This window comes from Marmota monax, unplaced genomic scaffold (genome assembly GCF_021218885.2).
Source record: "Marmota monax isolate L192 unplaced genomic scaffold, Marmota_monax_Labrador192_F-V1.1 WCK01_AAM20220418_F8-fsc00078, whole genome shotgun sequence".
Classification (NCBI taxonomy): domain Eukaryota; kingdom Metazoa; phylum Chordata; class Mammalia; order Rodentia; family Sciuridae; genus Marmota; species Marmota monax.
In genome coordinates this window covers 739,521-762,448 of record NW_026694865.1, presented here as the reverse complement: position 1 = coordinate 762,448, position 22,928 = coordinate 739,521, and the positions used below count along the sequence as shown (strand labels likewise).

The 22,928-nt window shown below is 41.5% G+C and overlaps 1 protein-coding gene across 1 annotated transcript in view; it reads left to right on the top strand.

Annotated features, from left to right (window-relative positions):
- Thsd4 (thrombospondin type 1 domain containing 4) overlaps window positions 1-22,928 on the top strand; it is a 628,562-nt gene that overhangs the window by 124,319 nt on the left and 481,315 nt on the right. Inside the window, exons 5-6 of the mRNA XM_046426595.2 lie at window positions 3,171-3,621; window positions 22,570-22,672. Of these exons, the coding sequence (XP_046282551.1) occupies window positions 3,171-3,621; window positions 22,570-22,672 (554 nt within the window). The remainder of the gene's footprint in view (window positions 1-3,170; window positions 3,622-22,569; window positions 22,673-22,928) is intronic.

The following is a 22,928-nucleotide window of genomic DNA, read 5'->3' as shown; positions in this document are numbered from 1 at the left end:
CCGTCCTGGGCACCTACTGCGTGCGCTTGGGGAAGAGTTAACTGGTCACACAGGTCCCCTCGACCACATCTGTGCTTATTGTCAGAACTCTGTATAAATTTGCCTTGTTCTACAGAGGCCCCCTGCAAGTGGCCAGATGGACTCTGTCCTGGTGGGGAAGAGGCCACTCTGAACCACCAGGATTATTTGTTCTGATGTCATAAGTAAAACAAGCATTCTCTTGGTCAACTAGAAACAAATCTGTCACTCATTCAGGTGTTCTGATTCAAGGACTCAGAAATCAAATCTCCATCATCATACCCTAATTGGTTATTTATTGCTTTTAGTCTGTTTATCAGAATTTACTGGTCATCTGCTTTGGAATTATCATCTTTTCACTGATGTTGCTGTAGGGTTTGAATGGTTCTTGGAATTAGGCAGAGCCCCCCACAAGGCAATGAAAATACAAAAGTAGACATTTATGAGTGTATATGTTACCCCCCAGGGATGATGGGCAGCCCTGGGGAAGATGCTTACACAAGTCATCAGCCAACAGCAGGTTGTTCCTCCGCTCCCCAAAGGTAAAATCAAGTCAGATTTGGTTCATCAGTGCCCTCCAGGTGAGCAAGAACTTGGCAGCCTTTCCCCAGGCAGCAGGTCTTTTATATATGCCACAAACCCAGAGGTTTTTTGTTTTAATGCCATTACTATCACTCTTCACTAAAAATGATGTGTTTTTTGTTGTTGTTGTTGTTTTTTCCTGTTGAAGTGACCTTTTTGTTTAGAATTTCAGTTTTGTTCTGTGGCTTTGTTCCTCAAAGCTGTGATCTGTGGACCAGCAGCCTGGGCATCTCCTGGGAGCTTGTTGGAAATGCAGACTACAGGCTGCTCCCCAGACCTCCTAAACCAGAATCTGTAGCTTAACAAATCTCATATGTCCTGGGCATGGTCAAGTTTGAGAGGCAATACTGCATGTGTCTTGATTTCTCCGTTGGCTTGGGCTAAGATCTCCACCAAGTGCTTTCCTTGAGGCTGGGATTTTGGGTAGGCTTTCAGATCTTAAAAACATCCATTCTCAGAAGTCCCTTCTTTTGCCATTGCATGATGTCATTCATTTTACCTGGCCTGCCACAAGAATGAAAAAGGCAAATGACGTCCAAGTTTTACACACACACACACGCACACACACACTAACTTCTTAATTGCATCTGTTAAACCCCCATCATTAACAGAGTCCCATGTGCTGCCAAGATTAATTGAGAAATGCCTAAAGGCAAAATAAACACTGCCTCATGATTTAATTCAAAACCATATCAGCTAAGAATGGAGGTGCAATTAATGATAAAGATGTTAATAATTAGTTGTGCTCTGTTAAATTTTATATTCAGTGGTTATTGTAGAATGAAGAAAGAATTTCTGCAGGAGGGCAGAAATCAATGTTTCACCTTGATTGCTATTTTAATGTGCTTATTTTAATGGGGCCATCCTGTAGAAACCCTTGGGCACATTTCCAATTTTACGTAAATGTAAAATTAATTATTACGGAAGCATATAATTTTAGAGTTGGAGCAACCTTGGCGGTCATTTAATCTAGTTCAGTCATTTTACAAATAAGTGAGAGTCAGATGACTTAAGTCCTTCCACAGAGTACTAAAACCAGGCTTTCCCAACTCTCAGAACAACAACTCTTGCACTTTTTTCAGATCCCCTCAGACAGATGTGCTTCCTGATGCCTTAGAATTCCCAAAGTACTGTTGTATTGCCCCTATGGCCCTTATTCCACCCTACATAACAGTCTAGTTGCTTTCCACTATAAGACTGGGGTCTTGGGAACTTTGTCTGATTCATTTTTGTATTTCTTCAAGTGTTCTAGCTGTGTATTTATTTATTTATTTTTAAATATTTGTTTAGATGTTCCTGGACCTTTATTTTATTCATTTATTTATATGTGGTACTGAGAATCGAACTCAGGGCTCACACATGCTAGGCAAGTGCTCTACCACCGTGCCACAACTCCAGTCCTCTCTCTATATTTAGCCATTTGTTCTTGCACGATAAGTGAAATGTGTGAAGTTCTGGAGCTAGTTTGTTACTTTGGGTTTTGTTTTGTTTTTCTCCAGTAATGTTACCCAAGGCCTTGCACATGCAAAGCGCAGGTTCTATTTGCGATTCAGCTGCAATCCCAGTTCTGAAGCTGGTTTTTTATCTGCTCATTAGAACTGATTGTGTCTTCCTACTTGAAATTGGCTATAGTGGTGGTGTTTAACCATAGAGATGGGCAAATACTTCAAGGCTTTTGGTTCCCTGGCCGTGCAGTAGTTAAACATGTACGAGCAATCACCACTCTTGGTATGTTTCTCATAAAGTCTCACAAGGCAATGAGGCCTTATGAAAATATTTACAAAATTGTAAGATCCATACCAACATGAAGATGACCATTTACCTGTTGCTTAGCATGGGCTGCTTCAAGAATGATGGAGTGGGCTGGGGTTGTGGCTCAGAGGCAGAGTGCTCACCTAGTATGCGTGAGGCACTGGGTTCGATCCTCAGCACCACATAAATGTAAAATAAAGATATTGTGTCCACCTAAAACTAAAAAATAAATTTTTAAAAAAAGAATGATGGAGTAGTCAATTTCTTGACCCACTCTCATCTTTTTAGGATTCAGGACGGTGCACATCAGACCTTAGGACTGCCTTAGAACATGATGGTTGCTCAACTAAATTTCACTCCCCTGGAAAAGCTCTTTGGGCATGAATAATAATGGAAACCGGGTCTGAAATGTTGAATGAGAAAAAAAAAATTTTTCAGAAAAAATGTGAACAGGCAATTATAATGGCTGTAATTGCAATGACATCTTTATGCTTCCACAAAAACCTTCATGGCTCCCTGTGATCTACAAAAATGCCCAAACTTCCTAACATACGTATACACTGACTACAGCTTATCCTTCTAGATTCATCCCCAACCAGTCACTGTTCACCCACTCTGAGTCCCACCTCCACTCTACTCTGTAGCCTCTGTTACATTCCCTTGTCTTGGGATCCTCACTCTTCCTCCCAGTTCCACCATAGGCTCTCTCCCAAGCCTCTGTTCTTACCTGGTCCCTTCAACCATGTGCCAGAATTTCTGAGTTAACATGATAATTCAGATGACCCTGTTTATCTCTTCTCTTGTATGTCTGTCTTTAGGAGCAGGAACCGAGGTCCCATTGGCCCTGGAAAGTATGGCTATGGTAAGGCACCATACATCTTACCGCTGCAGACCGACACTACACACACGACGCCACAGAGGCTTCGGAGACAGAGGCCCTCACCTCGGCATTCCAGGTCCCAGGGGACATCTGCTCCCAGGCATGGCTACAGCTCACCAGCCCACCAACTCCCCCATCATGCACCTTTATACCAAAGTGACAATGGCCCTCGCTCTAGACTGCAGACCTCAGAAGACTCCATATACCAGTTGCCTTTGACCCATGACCAAGGCTTCCCTGCAGCTTCAAGTCTTTTCCAGAGCCCAGAAACAAGCAACAATCATGGTATGGGGGCCCATGGAGCCTCTCAGAGCTTCTCCCAGCCTCTGAGATCTACAGCAATCTCGTGCATTGGGGCCTATCGGCAGTACAAGCTGTGCAATACCGATGTGAGTACTGCTTCTCTTACCTTTCAGCCAGTTGGCACTGGGCATGTGGAAGACAGGGAAGTCATGAGGTTTGGAACCATGTTAAAAGATCTTTTTAACTGGGCACAGTGGCACATACCTCTAATCCTAGGGATTCAGGAGGCTGAGACAGGAGGATCATGAGTTCAAAGCCAGCCTCAGCAAAAGTGAGGCACTAAGTAACTCAGTGAGACCCTGTCTCTAAATAAATTACAAAATAGGGCTGGCAATGGGGCTCAGTGGTCAAGTGCCCCTGAGTTCAATCCCTGGCACACCCCCCCCCAAAAAAAATCTTTTTATATACCACCTTCCCTCTCTTTTATCTTCATATAAGCTCCCCATGTTCTTTACTTTTTCTAAAAGTTATCACTTTTGAAACGTAAGCATAGCTTATGGAATCATGTATGGATAATCACTTAATGGTGAGGTGAGAGCTATTGCTGCGTAACGAATATCAATTCCCAAATTCTCAGAGGCTCGCATCAACACTGTTTATTCTTTGCTCATGAGTCTGTGGGCCAAGTGCAATTTGGTTGACTTATGGCAACCAGCAGTGGTGCCAAGGAAGCGGGTGTTTGGGGAGGTGCAACCCAGTATATTTCCTGGAGACTCTCTGCTCTTCCAGGCATATGGACTTTAGGTATTGTATCATCAAGGCTTCTGATAGTGAGGGTATAAGAGTCTCCTCATCTTAGGGGAGGAGCTGGGACGTTTGGGGTAATAGATGGCACTCACAGCCCTTTAGCAGCAGTTATTTACTAACTGGATAGGAGTATTTAAATATTTGAAGAACCTGTATAGCTGTATTGTTATATCTAGGCTGAATACACACTTTGGACATTCAGTAAATATTTATCCATCTTCATGCATTAATAATATCTACTTTTATTAAAAACTCATAAGAAGCCAGGATCTGTGCTTAGCCCTTTTATTATTTACCCTATTTAATCCTGTCCTTAACTTTATGAGTTTGCTTCTCTTTCCATTTTACAGTTGCAAAGAGAGGTTAAATAACGTGTAGAAGATAACACAGCTAGTGAATAGGAGAGCTGATTATCAATGTAAACTATAGAAGGTGAGCAAATGTGTTGTTTTTAATATCAGTTTAAAGGCCATGGGTAAAAGAGAAAGGAATGAGAGAGTGTTGAGAGGTTAAATTTCTGAGTTGCTATATTTTTCATTAATAATTTAATCTGCCTTAATACTCCGTTACCCGGTAACAAGACAGCTGTTATATATTAGGTTCAATTTCCTCATTAAAAATATATTTCCTGCTATAGAGTCCATAGAAATGACTTAATTTGTGATCTTAATAATTCCTCTGAATGCCTGAATTGCTTGTAGTTTGTTCTTCCCCTGAAAGACTTCAGAAATTATTACTTTTCATAAAGCAGTAACTTTTTTAAAACCATCACTAATCAGTCAACCAAAAGTCTTAATTGAACATCTTTACTTTTAACAGACGAGGTGCCATGAGAGGTTAAAAAAAAAGTTATATTCTCTACTTCACAGAGTTATTATAAGGATCAAATGAGGTAGTGTAAAAAAAAAAGTGCTTTGTAAGTCAAAAAGTAAGGAATTTCTTGCATTAATGATCAGACATGGTCCTTGTTCTTGAATTTCCATTGTTGTTCCGTTAAAATTAAATGAATTCTTTCATAATGTAGAACACATTCTCCCATTGACTAGTACATTTCTTAATTTTGAAAACCAAGTAAACCATAAAGAGAAAGGAAAAGAGACAGAACATTTGGCATAACGTGTCTGACATCTGCTTAGCACTTCTTTCATTTAATTTGCATTTTTAAAGCCTGCTCTTTTTGCCAGATCTATGCTGCCAACAGCAGGCTGCTCTCCCTGTGTACAACCAGGCATCCTGAGTGCTGAGTGGCTGCATGGTAGAGGAGACTGGATTTCAAGAAATCTCAGATGCTCCTTGTGAGTTTGTGAGGTCCTCTGGTGTTTCCAAAGCAGGCAAAACAAAGAAGTACATGTTGAGGCTGCTTTTCACTCACATTTTTAACAGTGCACCCCACTGCCCCAGGTCCACATCCTTTTCACCCTTATTGAGATATGTCATTCCTTAGAGGTCCCATTATATATATATATATATATATATATATTTATTTTTTTTTTAATTTTTTTTTTATAAGCCCATGACTTCTTGTGACTTGGGCCACATTCTGTGAGTGCTTTAAAACTCTGCCAGGGGTCCCCAAGACCTCTCCTGAGTTTGACGATTCTCTAGGAGGACTCTCAAGACTCAGCACATGGTCAGGGCTATGAATTATCATAGTGAAAAGATATGAAGCCAAATCAGCCAAGAGACAGGTACACAGGACCCAAGCCCAGAGGAAAAGCAGGCACAGGTTCCCAAGCGTCGTCTCCTAGTGAGGACAAGCACACTCCTGCAACAATAGATTGATTCAGCACATGTGAAATGGTTACTAGTGACACTCATTCTCTGAATCCAGAGTTTTTACTGGAGGCTGGTCACATGGGTGCTCTCCGTCTGGCATATTACAAAATTCCAGACTCCCCAAAGGAAAGCAGATGTTCTGCATAAACTAGATTGTTCAATACAGTGTAGGCACAGTGGGCCACTCTTACCATTCAGAGAGTGACAAAAGCCTTCCTGAAATCCAAGTTCCCAGACACCAGCCATGGACCAATCTCGCCAACAGGCCTTTCCAAGGGGAGCAGCCTCAGTTTTGCTGTGTTAAGTCTTTTTTACACCCTCCCCAGATGGACCTTGCTATAGCATCTTAGCATCAAGGACCTCGTGTGGACATTTCCATATCCTCCCAAGTGTCCAACATGAAGAGATGACATGAATTCCCAAATTATAGAAATTTTACTCAAAGAAGAAAAAAAGTATAAAATAATGTGAAAAATCTTACTAATCTAACAGGAAAAGCAGGTTACTATGTATGTCCTCTCCAAAGATTAAAAAATAATCTAAAACTGTATGCACTTAGATATATCTCTCCTAGCTATTATCTGGAAGCAGGAAAAGATGGAGATGTAGGCCAGGGCACGTTGGAAATATCCACATGTTCCATCCCTTAAACTAGTGCCTGGTATATCCCACTCCAATTTTGATGGGACACCCCCTTTATAACACTCCCAACATCTGAGAGCCCAGTTCTGACATGTATGGGGATGAACATGAGGAGTGTTCTAATTCAGGGGTCAGTGTTGTGCAGTGTGTCATCACTGGTCACAGCCCCTCCCCCCCCAACAGTCCAGAGGGGAGAGAGTTCCACATGTAACTACTTGTTGGTCACCATGCTGTGCTAGAGCACAGAGCAGGGGTCGTGTGCCGCAGTCTGGCTGGGCACAATCAGGAGCCACTTGTCAAAAGAAACTAACTTTATTTTTAGAACCACACACGACAAACAAAATAGTCTCTCAGGAAAAACCCTCAGAGCCTCAACTGCCACCACCGGCTTTCCCCAAGCCTCTCTCTCCCACACAAGCTTCTCCCCACCTCCCACAATCCTCCTGCTCTTGAGGCCGATTGGCTGGGTCACGTGGGCGGAGCCAAAAAAGTCCCCCAATGAGCAGCTCCGTGGTCTGAAAGGGCAGGGAAACAGTCCAATGAGCATCACCGCAGAGGAGCCAATCAGCTAGATGTTGCTGGGGCCGAGGAGCCAATCAGCTAGATGTTGCTGGGGCCGCTGTGAGCCAATCATCAGCCAGCAGCTGGAAGTTTGCTGGCAGCTGGAAGTTTGCTGGGGCCCCTTTGGCTGTGGCTCTCAACATCTCCCCCTCTCTGTTTAAACAACAAGCATGTGGCTTAGGGACCGTGCCTGTTAGGCAGTCCAATTCAACATATGGTCCTTACCCGTCATCGGATGAACTGACCTCTAGGCGTCAGCCTCCTGTCTTAGGTTGGTACCACTGCAATTGGATCATACCCGTCACTGACTACCGGTCCAGCATACAGCCATACTTGTGGATAGGCCTTTGCACCTGTGGGGGGGTGAGGTTCTTTGCCTCACCTCTGTTGGCCCCCAAATTTTAGACCCTCACTAGTAGAGGAGGATGCAAAATGCCATGACATTAAGCCAATTGAGGGCTCCTAAATTGTACCACCGGTGACATCATCAGCAAAAATACCCCAACACTACCACAAGTCGCTGCACCAACAGATAGTTCACAATGCATACAGGTGAGCTCACAATGTGTCCAGGCAAGTTCTGCAAGCAGTTCAGTGATGGCTATTGTAGAAGCTGTAGATTGGTTTTATCTTTGACTTCACCAGCACTGGGATGAAGATAGGAATTCTGGCAATAATGGCTAAAGAAAAAATTATGTAACATTCCAGAAGGCACTAAAAGAAAACAATTTTCTTAACAATTTACATTGTCTTCACCGGCACTGGGATGAAGATAGGAATTCTGGCAATAATGGCTAAAGAAAAAATTATGTAACATTACAGAAGGCACTAAAAGAAAACAATTTTCTTAACAATTTACATTATCTTTAAGAGAATTATTAAATATAATGAAAAGGAAAGGTAAAAGTAAACAAACAGATCTGTTAACCTTCTTTTTTGTTTACATATTAAAACAATCCTCAACAGTTGTTTACCCAATTTAAATTAAACCATATAAATCATGTGAAAAAAAAAATATTTGGATCCATTTTATCATGAGCGCTCATCATATATGATATATGGACATACGTACATTCAAACATATAACACAAAACACAAGTGTGCACACATAATAGAATACATACAACACATAACATTATAGTAAAGGCCTTATAACTTTTTACAGGTGAAATCTCCATTGCAATGCTTAAAAACTCTATAGTCAAAAAATAGAACTGATCAGTAAAACATTAACCTAGGTCTGTATGAGCTCAAAAAACAAAATAGAACTTCATGATATGGCAAAGGGCAATAATAAAATAGATATTGAAAAAAGCATCCTGGTTCTGTTGCAGATGTAAGAATAGCCAAACTGGAGTTTTGGATATCAGTTGTTATGGATTTGAGCCAAATCATCTTCTTTTTGGTCTGTAGAAATCGCTTTAGTTAATCTTTCTGGAATCCAAATCGGCTGCTGTTCTCCCTGTGGAAACACATAAACAGACCCCCGACTCCAGACAATCACTGGGTCAGGACCTTGGTTAATCTCTCTGGAATCCAAATCGGCTGCTGTTCTCCCTGTGGAAACACACAAACAGACCCCCGACTCCAGACAATTACTGGGTCAGGACCTTTCCATTGTCCTGTTAGAATATCCTTCCAAAGTACCTTGGGCTTATGTACATTTTTTGGACACATATGCCTTTCCGCAGCACTAAGTCCTGATGAATCCAAATTTAAAAAGTTTAGAGTAAAAAGGGTTATTTTAAGTTTATCTTTGGGGAATATATACCCCTTCCCAATTCCTTCTTTTTGCTTTAATAAGTACATTTTAATAGTTTGATGAGCTCTTTCAACTATGCCTTGTCCCTGTGGATTGTATGGGATTCCTGTTATATGAGTAATGCCAAATGTTGAGCAAAATTGTTTAAAAGAGGTAGAAGTATAACCAGGGGCATTATCTGTTTTTAACTGTTTTGGAACACCCACAGTGGCAAAATTTTGTAAGCAATGAGCTATAACATCTTTAGTTTTTTCTGCGGCAGGAAGGGAGCCCATCAAAAATCCAGAAGAAGTATCAACTGTAACATGCAAATATTTTAATTTTCCAAATTCTGGCAAGTGTGTGACGTCCATCTGCCAAATATGGTTAGGTATCAATCCTCTAGGATTGACTCCAAGATTAACTTGTGGTAAAAAGGTCACACAATTTTGACATTGTTTTATTATTTGTCTAGCTTGTTCCTTAGTTATTTTAAAACGCTTTTGTAAAGTATTAGCATTGACATGGAACTTTTTATGAAAATGTATAGCTTCTTCTAGTGTAGAGAAAATATGTATGTCATGTGTAGTTTTATCTGCTAAATCATTGCCCAAACTAAGGGCTCCAGGCAATCCTGTATGTGCCCTGATATGTCCTATAAAGAATGGATCTTTTCTGTCCCAGATTAGACTTTGTATAGTGGAAAGCAAAGAGAAAACAGTAGAAGAAGGGGAAATCCTACCAGCATCTTCAAGAGATACTATAGCATTAACTACATACTGACTATCAGAAAATAAATTAAATACAGAATCTTTAAACATCACAAAAGCTTGTAAAACTGCATTAAGCTCTACCTTTTGAGCTGATTGTTTGGGTACTAAAAATGTAAAAGTTTGATCAGGGGTAACTACTGCTGCTGTACCATTATTTGACCCATCAGTGAATATATTTGGAGCATTCATGATAGGTGTTTTTCTTGTCATTTTTGGAAAAATTACAGGATGCAATGACCAAAAAGACAATAAAGGATTAGATGGTAAGTGGTTATCAAATGAAACATTAGATTTGCACATGATTATTGCCCAAGTATTTAACTCATTAGCTAACTCATCAATTTGATTCATAGTATATGGAGTAATAATTTTATTGGGAGAAATTCCAAACACTCCCTTTGCTGCTTTTATTCCTTTGAGTATTAATTGTCCTACAGCCTCAGGATACCTAGTAAGAATAGTGTTAGGAGAATAAGATAAATGTATCCATAATAATGGACCTTCTTGCCAAAATACTCCTGTAGGAATATTTTTTGTTGGTAGTACAATAAATAATAAAGGCAAACTTATATCAATTCTATCCAAATGCATAGTTTCCATATATGTTTCAATGATTTTTAATGCCTTTCTTGCTTCAGGCGTTAACATTCGGGGTGAATTTGGATCTGATGGACCTTTTAGGATATCAAATAAAGGTCCCAACTCTCCTGTTGGTATACCTAAATAAGGCCTTATCCAATTTATGTCTCCTAATAACTTTTGAAAGTCATTAAGTGATTTGAGTTGATCTACTCGTATTTGAATTTTTGGTGGACGGACCATGGTTGAGGATAATAGAACTCCTAAATAATTAATTGGAAAATTTAATTGTACTTTATCTATTGCTATCTCTAGATTATAATTTTTTAATAAGTTTGTAAGTGTGGCATAACATTCTAGCAATGTGTTTTTATCTTTGTGTGCTAATAATACATCATCCATATAGTGAAATATTTGTAGTTCAGGATTTTGATTTCTAAGTGGCTGGATTACTTTGTTAACATAAATTTGACACATAGTTGGGCTGTTAGCCATCCCTTGAGGGAGTACTTTCCATTCATATCTCTGATCAGGACCTTCATGATTCAGTGCAGGGATAGTAAATGCAAAACGTGGACTATCCTCAGGATGAATTGGAATTGAAAAAAAACAATCTTTAATATCTATAACTAAAACATGCCAGGTTTTTGGCAAAGCAGACAACTGAGGAATCCCTGATTGAGCAGGTCCCATAATAACCATCTCATTATTAATGGCTCTTAAATCTTGCAATAATCTCCATTTACCAGATTTCTTTTTGATGACAAAAATGGGAGTATTATGGGGAGATACAGAAGGTTGTATATGTCCTTCTGCTAATTGTTGTTTGACCAGGTCATGGGCTGCTTGTATCTTTTCTTTAGTCAGGGGCCACTGAGGAACCCATACTGGTCTTTCTGATTTCCAAGTAATTTTTATTGTCTCAGTGGCCCTTTCTGAAAATCCAACCCATGTCTGTCTGTTCCTTGATCTATTTGTATTGGTGCTGCTATACCTTGTTCTTGTTTTTCTAATCTTTTTCCTTTCCTAAAACCTTGTCTAGTCATAATAGTGGGTGCATTTTGGTTGATGTTATTTGTTAATGTCAAACCTAATTGATCTAGGACATCTCGTCCCCATAAATTTACGGGAAGATGATCCAATACATATGGCTGTATAGTTCCTTCACATCCTTCAGGATCCTTCCAATCTAATACCATTGCACTTCTATGGGGATTAGTCGCCACTCCTAGGCCTCGAAGCGTTTGAGTGGCTTGTTGTAATGGCCAATGTTTTGGCCATTCTTGACGAGAGATGATGCTAAGGTCTGCACCTGTATCCAGTAGCCCATTAAATTCATGTCCTTGAATATTTAGTTTTAGCATGGGGCGAGAATCTAAATTTAAAGAAAGCATAGCCGAATCTACACCTGTGGAGCCTAATCCCTTGGAACCTCTTTCTACAGTACGACTGGAAAATTTATCATGTAGGCTGGGTATTATTAGTAACTGTGCTATTCTATCTCCTGGTGAAATTACTGATATACCCTTTGGAGAACTGGCTATAATTTTTATTTCACCTTCATAATCGGGATCAATTACCCCAGGACTTATCATAAGTCCTTTTAGAGTAGAAGAGCTGCGTCCCAATAATAAGCCTACTGTTCCTTTGGGAAGAGGTCCTTTCACCCCTGTGGGAATGATTTGAACTCCCATCTCTGGAGTTAGTACTGCTCTGGCGGAGGCGCAGATGTCCAACCCTGCGCTCCCTCTGGTTTGTCTGATGAGGGATCTGATGGACAATGTGTCCTGGGCACTACCCTGATGGGGTTGCTGGGTTCCTCCAGTGCTCCGTATATTTGTGGTTTTGGGCCCCGGAGCATTGGGCCCCCCTGTCCGTTTTTTGGCAATGGAGCCCGATGCCTTTCTCCACGATATCGTGGATAAACACCTGGTCCTTGTTCGTTTTTTGATAATGGAGTACCCTCTATGGTGGTTTGAGAACGGCATTCATTAGCCCAATGTCTCCCTCTACGGCACCGTGGGCAAATACCTGGTATTCTACTCCTTTGATACCTAGTTTTGTTAAACCCTCCTCCAATGGGGCAATTCCTTTTAAAATGTCCTGTTTGTTCACAATTGTAGCATGTTCTTGGCCTGGCATCTAAAGCCTGTTTTACTGCAGCTGCCACAATTTGCCCTTGTTCATTAATGTCTCTGGCATCTAAAGCCTGTTTTACTGCAGCTGCCACGACTTGCTCTTGTTCATTAATGTCTCTACATAATTTAATATATGTGTTTAAATCTTCATGTTTCCATGGTCTAATGATATCTCTGCACCAACGATTCGCTTGCTCATAAGCCAGGTGTTTTAGTAATGGCATTGCTTGTTCTGTATTCCCAAAAACTCTGGTAGCTGTTTGAATAAGCCTATCTACAAATTCAGCATAAGGTTCATTAGCTCCTTGTATTACCTTAGATAATTGACCTTGTAAACCTCCATGTCCTTGTAAAGTCTTCCATGCCTTAATTGCATCTACAGCAATTTGTGCATATACACCAGGATCATATGCAATTTGTTGCTGCTGATCCTCATAAGGTCCCTTTCCTAACAACATATCTAGATTTCTCTGAGGATAACCAGCTGCTGCATTTCGCCTAGCCGTCTCCTTGCAAAATTCCTCATTGGCAACCTTCCATAACAGGTATTGTCCTCCATTTAGCATAGCTTTACACATATTAGCCCAATCTGCTGGCGTCATGTTCAAGTTGTTAATGGATTCGACCATGCTTACAGTGAAGGGTGCTTGAGGACCATAGGTTGTTACAGCCTCTTTTAGCTGCTTCACTGTTTTGAAATTTAAAACTTGGTAAAATCGCTGCCCTCCTGCCTCAAATACAGGGCATGTTAATATTTGAGATCTTGTCTGAGGATCCCAACTATCAACTGCGGGGGTTGGGGGCCTCCCAGCATATGGAGGTGGCGCTGTTGGTTGGACACTTACGCCCTCTGGTGATAGAAAGGTGTTAGTAGCGGTCTCCTGTAGAGGTGGTGCTGTTGGTTGGACACTTACACCCTCTGGTGATAGAAAGGTGTTAGTAGCAGTCTCCTGTTGTAACTTTCCCCCTGATGGCTTTTTCTGTTTTACACTTTCTTTCTCTGTCTGACTAGCTTGAGAGGTCTTCTCTTTTACTTGAATCTTTTCCTCTGTCTGACTAACTTGAGAGACCTTCTCTTTTACTTGAATCATTATGTCTTCTCCTTCCTCTACCATTGTCTGAACTGAAGGCTTTGGACTAAGCAAACAAGATACGAATGTCCACAATGGCAATGTGCCAACTGGCAGAGTCCCTGGGCTTTTCTTTTCTATTCTTTTTAAATCTTCACCATGATGGTTCCATTGTGATATATTTAACAACTCCTCCTTAAAAAGCCATGGGCTACATTTTTGTATTGTATCAACGTATGCCCTGATTGTTCTTGATTTTACTGAGATGCCTCCTTCCTCTAACAATTTACTTAACACTCTTTCAGTTTGTTTTTTACTAATTTCTGATTCCGTATTTCTACTATAATACAACCCAACAAGATGACGCCAAACAAAACCGAGACAGAATGAAATAAAAAGGGAACAACAAAAAGTCATTATAGCCTTTCTATCCTCCTGACATGGGCATCCGTCCTTTCTCCCTATCTGTTCCTCAGACGTAAATAGTTTTTCCTCAGATGTGAGCGGTTTTTCTTCCGTCTCACTCATCTCCAGGGACAGGCAACTTAAAACAAAAGTGAAACAAAATAACAAAAGAAGAATCTTAAAATGGCTACCCATCCTCTCGCCCTGCCCTCAGGGGCGAGCAGTTTCACTTACCCTCAGTCGCTCCCCGTGCGAGCCACCAAATGCCGCAGTCTGGCTGGGCACAATCAGGAGCCACTTGTCAAAAGAAACTAACTTTATTTTTAGAACCACACACGACAAACAAAATAGTCTCTCAGGAAAAACCCTCAGAGCCTCAACTGCCACCACCGGCTTTCCCCAAGCCTCTCTCTCCCACACAAGCTTCTCCCCACCTCCCACAATCCTCCTGCTCTTGAGGCCGATTGGCTGGGTCACGTGGGCGGAGCCAAAAAAGTCCCCCAATGAGCAGCTCCGTGGTCTGAAAGGGCAGGGAAACAGTCCAATGAGCATCACCGCAGAGGAGCCAATCAGCTAGATGTTGCTGGGGCCGAGGAGCCAATCAGCTAGATGTTGCTGGGGCCGCTGTGAGCCAATCATCAGCCAGCAGCTGGAAGTTTGCTGGGGCCCCTTTGGCTGTGGCTCTCAACAGTCATGGACTGGGGAGGACTCCACTGAGGAGGAAACAGTTGAGCTAGGCTTACAAGATGGTCCAAAAAGAGGAATGAGCATCTGAGAGCAAAAGAGCCAGCTTAGTCCAAGAAAGGAAGGCAGAATGGTGTCATGATCTCAGAGCAGCCATGTCTGCTGAGAGGTAGGGAACGCTCCAGCCTTTCCCTCCCACCTGCTTTCCATTGTAAATAATCACACAATTAATGCAGAATTTATTCTTTAATATCTCACAATGCAGAAATGTCACATGGACCTCATTTCATCATTGTACATGAGACAGATTAATGAGAAACGTTTTTTACACACAGTGAGAAATCAGAAGGCCATTCTAACTACTTGGTTTAGTTGGATGTTAGACCTGCCAGGCAGTGTGGGATAGTGCCCATGCACTTGAGCTGGATGCAAACTCCAGTTTCTAAAATGGGGAGCCGAATCTCTTTGGCAAATCACTTAACCTTTGTAGGTCTCTTGTAAAATGTAATCATGATAATCCCTGCCCCATAGAGTTGATGTGAGGTTCAGATACGGTTATATATTTAAGGCTTGGCAAAGTGCTGACACATTCTTAGTAAATAAGTTAGACCTGGATAGTTGGCCATGACTTACCTACCTCTGTAGACAGGAATAGAGTAAAACATCTCCATGTCTCAGCATGGTCCAAGTTCTAAGTGGTAATGCACGAAACTTGTGGATGAAATAGCCAGACTTTCTACCAGCCCCCCTTTGTCCTCTACATTAAATGTGATTCAGAGTCCTTTCCCTTTGCCTGATGATATGATGAGACTGCTGAGAGACCCAACATTTCTGCTGCGATGCAGCTTCAATGTAATCATCCCTGGGGCAGAGTTCTAAAATGATTAGAAAGAAACTACAGATAACCGACTTCATGCCAGTGAATTCTTTACACCCTCCAGTGTCTGTGCTTAATAGTAAGCCCTACCTTGTCATGATGTCATCTTGGAATTTTAAGCATTCTAGCATGTCTTCACGATTATTTAATTCATATGACAACATCTACAAAGTACTGCAAATTCAATGATGAATATTAGTACTCATGACTTCTGAATGTAGATGTTAAAAATAAGTTTTTTAAACCTACACTGTGTTGTATGAAGAGGTTAATGTATAGGTCCTGGTATAGATAAACCACCCTGTGTTCTTTTTTGAGCTGGTATCAGTCACCTGGTGCAAGGCAAGAACAAGATTATGAGTTTTTAGGGGGCTTTGTTGTCAAAGGAAGCATGATCCTGAGTTTAGATAGAGTGCACTTAGTGTTACAAGGGGGAACCCCTGGGGCTAAAAGAAGCTTTTAGCAAACACAGGTGTGGTGAGTTCTGATATCACTGACTCTCCAGCATATTTCCCTGGGGTGGGACTGGCTTTTGACAATGGGTTTATCCATGTGGAGTTGTTTCGGCTTCAAAGTAAGTGACAATGAAGGGAAGATGTTGGACAGATCGCAAATGTAGCTGAGCATACTCTCTACAGGCAGATTCTAATCCTACTCCATGTCTGATCTGATATTGAATGAAAGAGGAGCTGACAAACAACTTCCTGACTACAGTTTGAAGGACAGACTTAGAAAACGGGGCCAGGTAAAAATTCAGTGCAATTCTGTAAGGTGTAAAGCTTGCCAGGAATCATGGAGCCAGTTACTGGATGGACAGGCTGTCTGACTTGGGTCTCCACATACGCATCTCTTCTTATGAGCTTAGCACTAGTCTCTTTAGCTGGGCGATGTGTGTTAATGCCAGTATCTTGGCAACTCTGCTTTCTGTCTTTTTGAACCACTTGGAATTTCCACAGAAAGTTCTCCGAATCATGCCTATATATGAGCTGTTTATAATTGTCACTTTTCATGATTATTAAAAAGGTGTATGAATAATAAGAAATATCACAGTAGTAGAGACAGGTATATTCTAGTCCTTCTCCCAAAATGGACTCACTGTCATTTTGAATTTTTAGTATTTATAATCGTTCTTTTCATAATTCTAAATGGTATACTAATATCAACTTCAAATCTCCCCATCACCTCCTTACTCTGAAAGATAAAGAAATGAACCCCTCATTCCCCATTCTTCTTTCTGCTTGCCATATTTTAATTTTTAGTTGTATCTTTGGCTATATATAGTATGTCAATAACTTTTATGTTCTTAGTTTATCAATATTAGAAAGGCTCATTTAACTTCTTGCTTTGCAAAATCAGAAATTTAGCATCCGGCTCACTCAATTCCTATTTTTCCACATTTTTATGTACTTCTTTAAACCTAGGCCTGGGAGGTCTCTGCAAGAGGCTGTTTTGACAGATTCTTCTCTGCTTCGTCATAGTCACAACACCTAACACCTATAGCAGTACAGAGATGATTTATCTTTGAATGAAACATCCCACCCTGCCCTGGCAGATGGCAGAGGGGAAGGAAGTCATTCTTATTAATAGGATACCTAAAGTAGCCACAAGGAAATTTATTCTTTAGGACATTAAAGGTTTGGGGTATTTTAGTAAGTATATTTTGCCATACACTGCTTAGTTAGGGGAAAAGGCATTCTTTTTTAGACCTTCTTTTAGACATAGAGATATGTCAATAATTTAATTTTAAGAGGCAGAAATAAATAAGCATCCTGGGACAGGACTGCGTTTGTCTGGATGTGTGTCCAGAGTACTTAAAAGTCTAGGATTCTCTGGATGAATGGATAAACTTAGTCATTTTCACATCCTTTGGGACTTTGACCTGTGTGTTGAATGGAAGGGAAACACCTTTCTCTAGGGGAACATTATGAGCTTCTCTTGTGTGGGAAAAAAATAGAAGTGTGAGTGAGAACTAAAAAAAAACTCAGATTTTTTTTTTTTTTTTTTTAAATCCAAAGGCTTGACCCGACTCTTTGGGCAAATCATTTCACTGACTAGAGAATTGTGGGAGTCTTGGGAGATGGCAAAACGACTTTTTTATATGGTTGGATTTGTTCTGTGTGACTTGAGAAAGGAGATGGTAAACATTTGGAAAGCTTTTGGGTAACCTGAAAGAAACTTTGGTGCCTGGTTATCTATATCTGGAAAATATGTCCAGTTTTCCTGCCATAGAAGAGAAAGGAAAGAAGAGAATGTTTGCTCAAAACACCAACCTTTGGATACCTGGCACCCTCTGGAACAATTGCAGTCCTCTTCGGGACCTTCAGACACATGGGGCATTCCTGTGAGCAGCAGCTTTCCTGTGTGCTAATATAATCCTTACCAGAATCCCTGGTGATTGGGTTTGGGGGCTTGTCATTCAGAGGTGGTGATTAGATTTGAGAAGCTTAAGTGTTTGACAAGGTCACATAGCCACTTTTTTTGCAGTGAGGGACATTTTCTAGATTTCTGTTTTTAGACTTCAGTGGTGATGTTAAATACATCATATGTTGCTATGGTAGCTGATCTTTTGATTGAATCCAGAGCAACACAAAGGATAAAAAAGAAAAAAATGCATATCCTACCCAAGCTGACTTCAAGGTCATGTTCCTTGGCACTACCTTCATTGGACATAGCACTCTTCATCTCCTAGGGGAAATTAACATAATTAATTACCCAAAGGTAAGTGTTTGATCACTGATGGTGGCCTCTTAAGCAATGAAGTTGGGAACACACAGTTGTCATCTCAGATTAACCAGGGTCACTAGAAATGTAGCCAGAGTTTCCATAATACTCTTTGTGACTCATAGCAACCCCAGGCAACTGTCTAGATGGAACTTTGGATAGGGCTTGTATTGCTTTATAAGGATTCAGCTCATCCTTTTAAAATACTTTTTTATTTCTCTCCTATTAAGAGTCCAATGGAAACATCTGTCCCTCTTTGGGATGGGAGTCATTTGGAGAGAGATTATCTCTCAGGGGCATTTCACATCCCAAATGAGCCTCATTCTTTTCTATGTGGCTTTCTCCTCTGTCTCAGTTTTCTGGCCTAAAGATTATAAGAATCTGTGCCCATGGAAAGGATCAGCTGTCTGCAGGAAACCTGCCGAAGCTGGCTCACAGTGTAATATAGAGTCAATTACCCACAAGGTGAAGGTGACTCCTCTAAGACATCAGGAAACAACCAATTTAAAATATAACAAATGTAAAGTGCCCTGTAACCTGGAAGTTTTAACTTCAGAGAGTCTGTTAAAATGAGAGGAGATTATATGCTGATAATAGTAGGACAAGTACTAACAGATGTAATCTACAAAAGAAACACGAAACAGGATTTCCCAGGCCTGCTTGGTCTTAATCCTCACTTCACAGTGCCCCTGCTCCTTACAGCCAGGGCCAGACACTTCACCAGGTCTTTGGGGTGGAATCTGACCTTGGCCTCTAGACCTGACCTGAACATAGGCAGAAAGCAGTTGAGGCTTTTTTGTCTGAAGGCCCATCACAAATTGATTTGGTTGTCCACACAGCCATGAGGGACACAATAGCACCGTTGTCAAGGTAGCACAATAATGTAGGTTTTAGGCCCTGTGTCTGGTTCAAATACTGACTTTTTCTCTCACTAAGCCTGTGATCTTTGGCATCTCATTTATCAGCTGATTTAGCCTTGGTTTCCTCATCTATAAAATGGGTATAATAGTTATTGTTAGATTGAAATGAGTTAATCTACATAAGTCACATGGTAAAGTTCTGCATTTAGTAAATACTATTTTTTTTTTTTTACTCTTCCTCATCCTTATCATTATAGGCATCAGTGTTCCTTGCTTGTACCATAATTCTGTCTCAGTAACCCATGGCTACCTCTGGGCCTGGTGAGCCTTGGATTTCTCTTGCCAGGTCCCTCTCCTTCCTAGGAAGTAGTACTCAGCTTTCAGTTGGAAGTTTGCCTAGCATCATGTTAGGACTCTTCTTGGGGTCACATATAGAATGTGATGATCTGCCAGGATACCTTGTCATCTCCAGTGCCAGTTGCTGCTTGCTGGACACTACAGTCAACCTACTGGACTTGGCAGACTCTAGTCACTGTGACTGACTTTGCTGCCTCAGCACCTGACCTTCCACTTTGAGTCTGATGCCACATTAAGCCTTCCTGTCTCAGGAGGTAACTGGGCCATGCTCAGATATAAAGAACCTGTTGGAAACCAGGGTGCAGGATATCTTGAATGACCCATCACAGGTAACTGGTTGCCTTGGCAGATGCACTTGGATGGAAGTAAGGAGCCCCAGGCCTTAGTGTGGTGTTAAGACACATCACAAGATGATAAACTGCAAGCACATGCAGAACTGGTTAAGGGCCAATGTATTTGGAGGATCTTAATACTGATAAATTGTCATATTTATTGCTTAAATACTTTATCTATTACAAAAATTAGACATATGAATAGACTAAAAATTATGAAAACTTCTATAACCCTACCTTCCAGAGAGAGCTACTTTTAAACTGTGTACACAGACACATACACGTGTGTGTATATGGGGGATACATATAACCAATTATTTTAATACTTTTCATTTAAATGTTAAATGTTATTTTCCAAGTCATGAAACATATTTATGTTGTCAAATGCTGAACAATTCTAGATGACTCTGAAGGTTCACCGGTTTGTGGTCTAGCTTCTTAGAAGTATTTTGCTCATGGAGAGGAATGGGGTATGCAGACCACTGAATGTCCTTGTAGTCTACAGCTTCCAATACTGGTCAGTGCCACCAGGTTAATTAAGGGTGGCTTCTGGTCAAAGCCTGGATGTGGAGCAGCTTGGCTCTATATAGTTATTTGAGAAATAGGACATTTAGCCCACTCAGCCTTCTCTGTTTCTGTTGTGAAAGCTACAGGCCAGCAACTGGTCTCCCATTTCTGGTTATGGTCAGGGTGGGCGGTCAACCCTCTGGGCTCTGCTTCTTGTCACTCTGGGACCCTAAGTGAGGCGAGCCACTTCTCCAGGCCTCAGTGTCCTCATCCATAAATTAAAGAGGCTGGGTTTGATTCTCTTCTGCTCTTCCATTCTAATTTGAGTTAAATAGTTGGGGAGACAGGGTGTGGGCGTGGCTTTTAATTACTCCTGCGCAGCCTGGTGCCAGGCTGGCTGCACCAGAACCACCAGAGGAATTACAACCATATATCCCTGGGCCCTCTTCCTACCCTCCAACTGGGATAGGGCTGGAGAATTTGTATTTTTAACAAAACTCTTAGTGATTCTTTCTCAAAGTCAGCTTCAGATGTGGCTGCAGGGCCAGTGCCTTCTCCAAGCTGCCCAACTGATCACATCCTAGTTGAACTTAGCTCTGGCAAAAGATCGTGGAAAACATCCTAACCCATAGCTCTTCCTGGGACAGCTGGTGCTGTAGGAGGCCTACATGGGTGCAGAGTCAGGGCTGCCAGCAGGTGGGCTCCAAACCCCTGGAGACAGGCTGCCTGGCCTGTCAGCGTCTCACAGGTTGTCAGAGCTCAGCCCACCCTGCTTGTCCACCCAGTCCTTTTCCCCACCAGTTGTCATCATATGCTGCTTCACATGGCTTCTAGCTCCATATGGTTTGGCTCATGCAGTAGCAGGGTTCTGACCACTCTGGGGTTGGTGCCTGCAGCCTCCTTCCACTGTCCCCTACCAAGCAAGGGATGTTCACCCTCCTACCAGGTCTCATTCCTCCCTCTGATCCTTCATCTTCCAGGAAACCTGGTGTTTCTAATGCAATTTTTTTTTAAAATAAATCTTTGAGGAATTTGACCTATTGCATTAGCAGTTTATTCTAGAGGTTTCCTATACATGGTGCTCTTTAATGGTAAGGGGTTAGGACCCTTTCCCTTTCCTTCTGATAAAATGCACACCACATGTTTTAAAAAGCAAAAGGTGTGGCTATATATCAAAAAAGTAAATCATACTTGATCCATCCACAAGCCAAATTAGAGTTTCTTATTTTACTACTTTATTTTTCACATTTATTTTATGTCATGCTCTGCTCTGTGTACCATTTATGAATTAGAAAGAAATAAGGCAGGAGGAGCTGCATGTTTTCTCAGAGTACTCTCGAGTGTCAGATTCACCTGGATAAACTTGATAATGTACAGATTCCTGGACCTTGTCCCAGACTTACTGATGGGGATCTTGCGGGGAGGGACCCAGGAGTATCTTGGGGGGAGGGACCCAGGAGTCTGCATTTCCAACAAGATCTCTGGGTGATTCTTTTGCACACTAAATTTCTAGAACTCCTGCTTCAGAGGGTGGACAGAGTTAGAAAAGATGGGGAAGATAATGAGAGAGAGATGGTGGGCACCAGACTGCTTGGATTTGAATCTAGGCTCTGTCTCGCACTGGCTATGTGACTCTTCTGTGCCTCAGTTTTCTCATCTATGAGGCTATGATATTTACCTCATTGGTGATTGTGAGGTTTAAATTAATTAATATGTATGACATGTTTAAAGTAATGCCTGGCGCATGGTAAGGGTTCTGGATGTGTTTGCTGTGGATATTATTCTTTGCAAGGGGAAGGGCATGCACAAACAGATGGAAACGGATGGCCTCTCTGAGGGAGGGGAGCAGACCCATCTGTCGGGATCGGAGGGTTTGAGTCAGTGGGTTTCAAATTACAGTGTGCAAAAAACTTAGCCCAAGGAGCTTGTGAAAGATTCAGTGTCCCTGCAAAGATTCTGAGTTAGCAGACTTTGTGAGAAGCCTGGGGATCTGCATTTAATTAAATGATGATGATGATGATGATGATGATGATGATGATGATTGCAGTGCTGGGGGATAAAACCCAGCACTTGCATCCTAAGCAAGTGCTCTACCACTGAGCTATACCCCCAGCCCTAAAATTTTTGATGCAAATGATCAATGAAATTTCAGAAACTTGGTTTAAGTAGAAGACTGGTATTTGAAGTTGCAGGGTATCCTGGGATTTGACTGGGGCTATGGAAATTATGGACACTAACCGCATATTTTATGTCTGCTTTATTAGGTATGTCCAGAAAGTAGTAGAAGTATCCGGGAGGTACAGTGTGCATCCTACAACAACAAGCCATTCATGGGCCGGTTTTATGAATGGGAACCATTTGCAGAAGGTAAGAACAGAGCCAGCCCTGTCTGTAGAATTATTTTTGTCTGTTCCCCAACCCTGTGGCTTTCTGGTTGATGCTGGAGGCATGGTGGTGATCCTGGCTGGAATGTCAGTGGAGGAGAAAGTGTGACCCCAGGGCAGAGGGGTCTGCAGGGGTCTTTGCCAGTGGTTGCGTAGATCAGATGACATCTGGGCCATTCTCACCAGTGGGGCCTTGACATAAACAAGCACCCAAGCAAGTAGGGCAGAACATTGTTTGA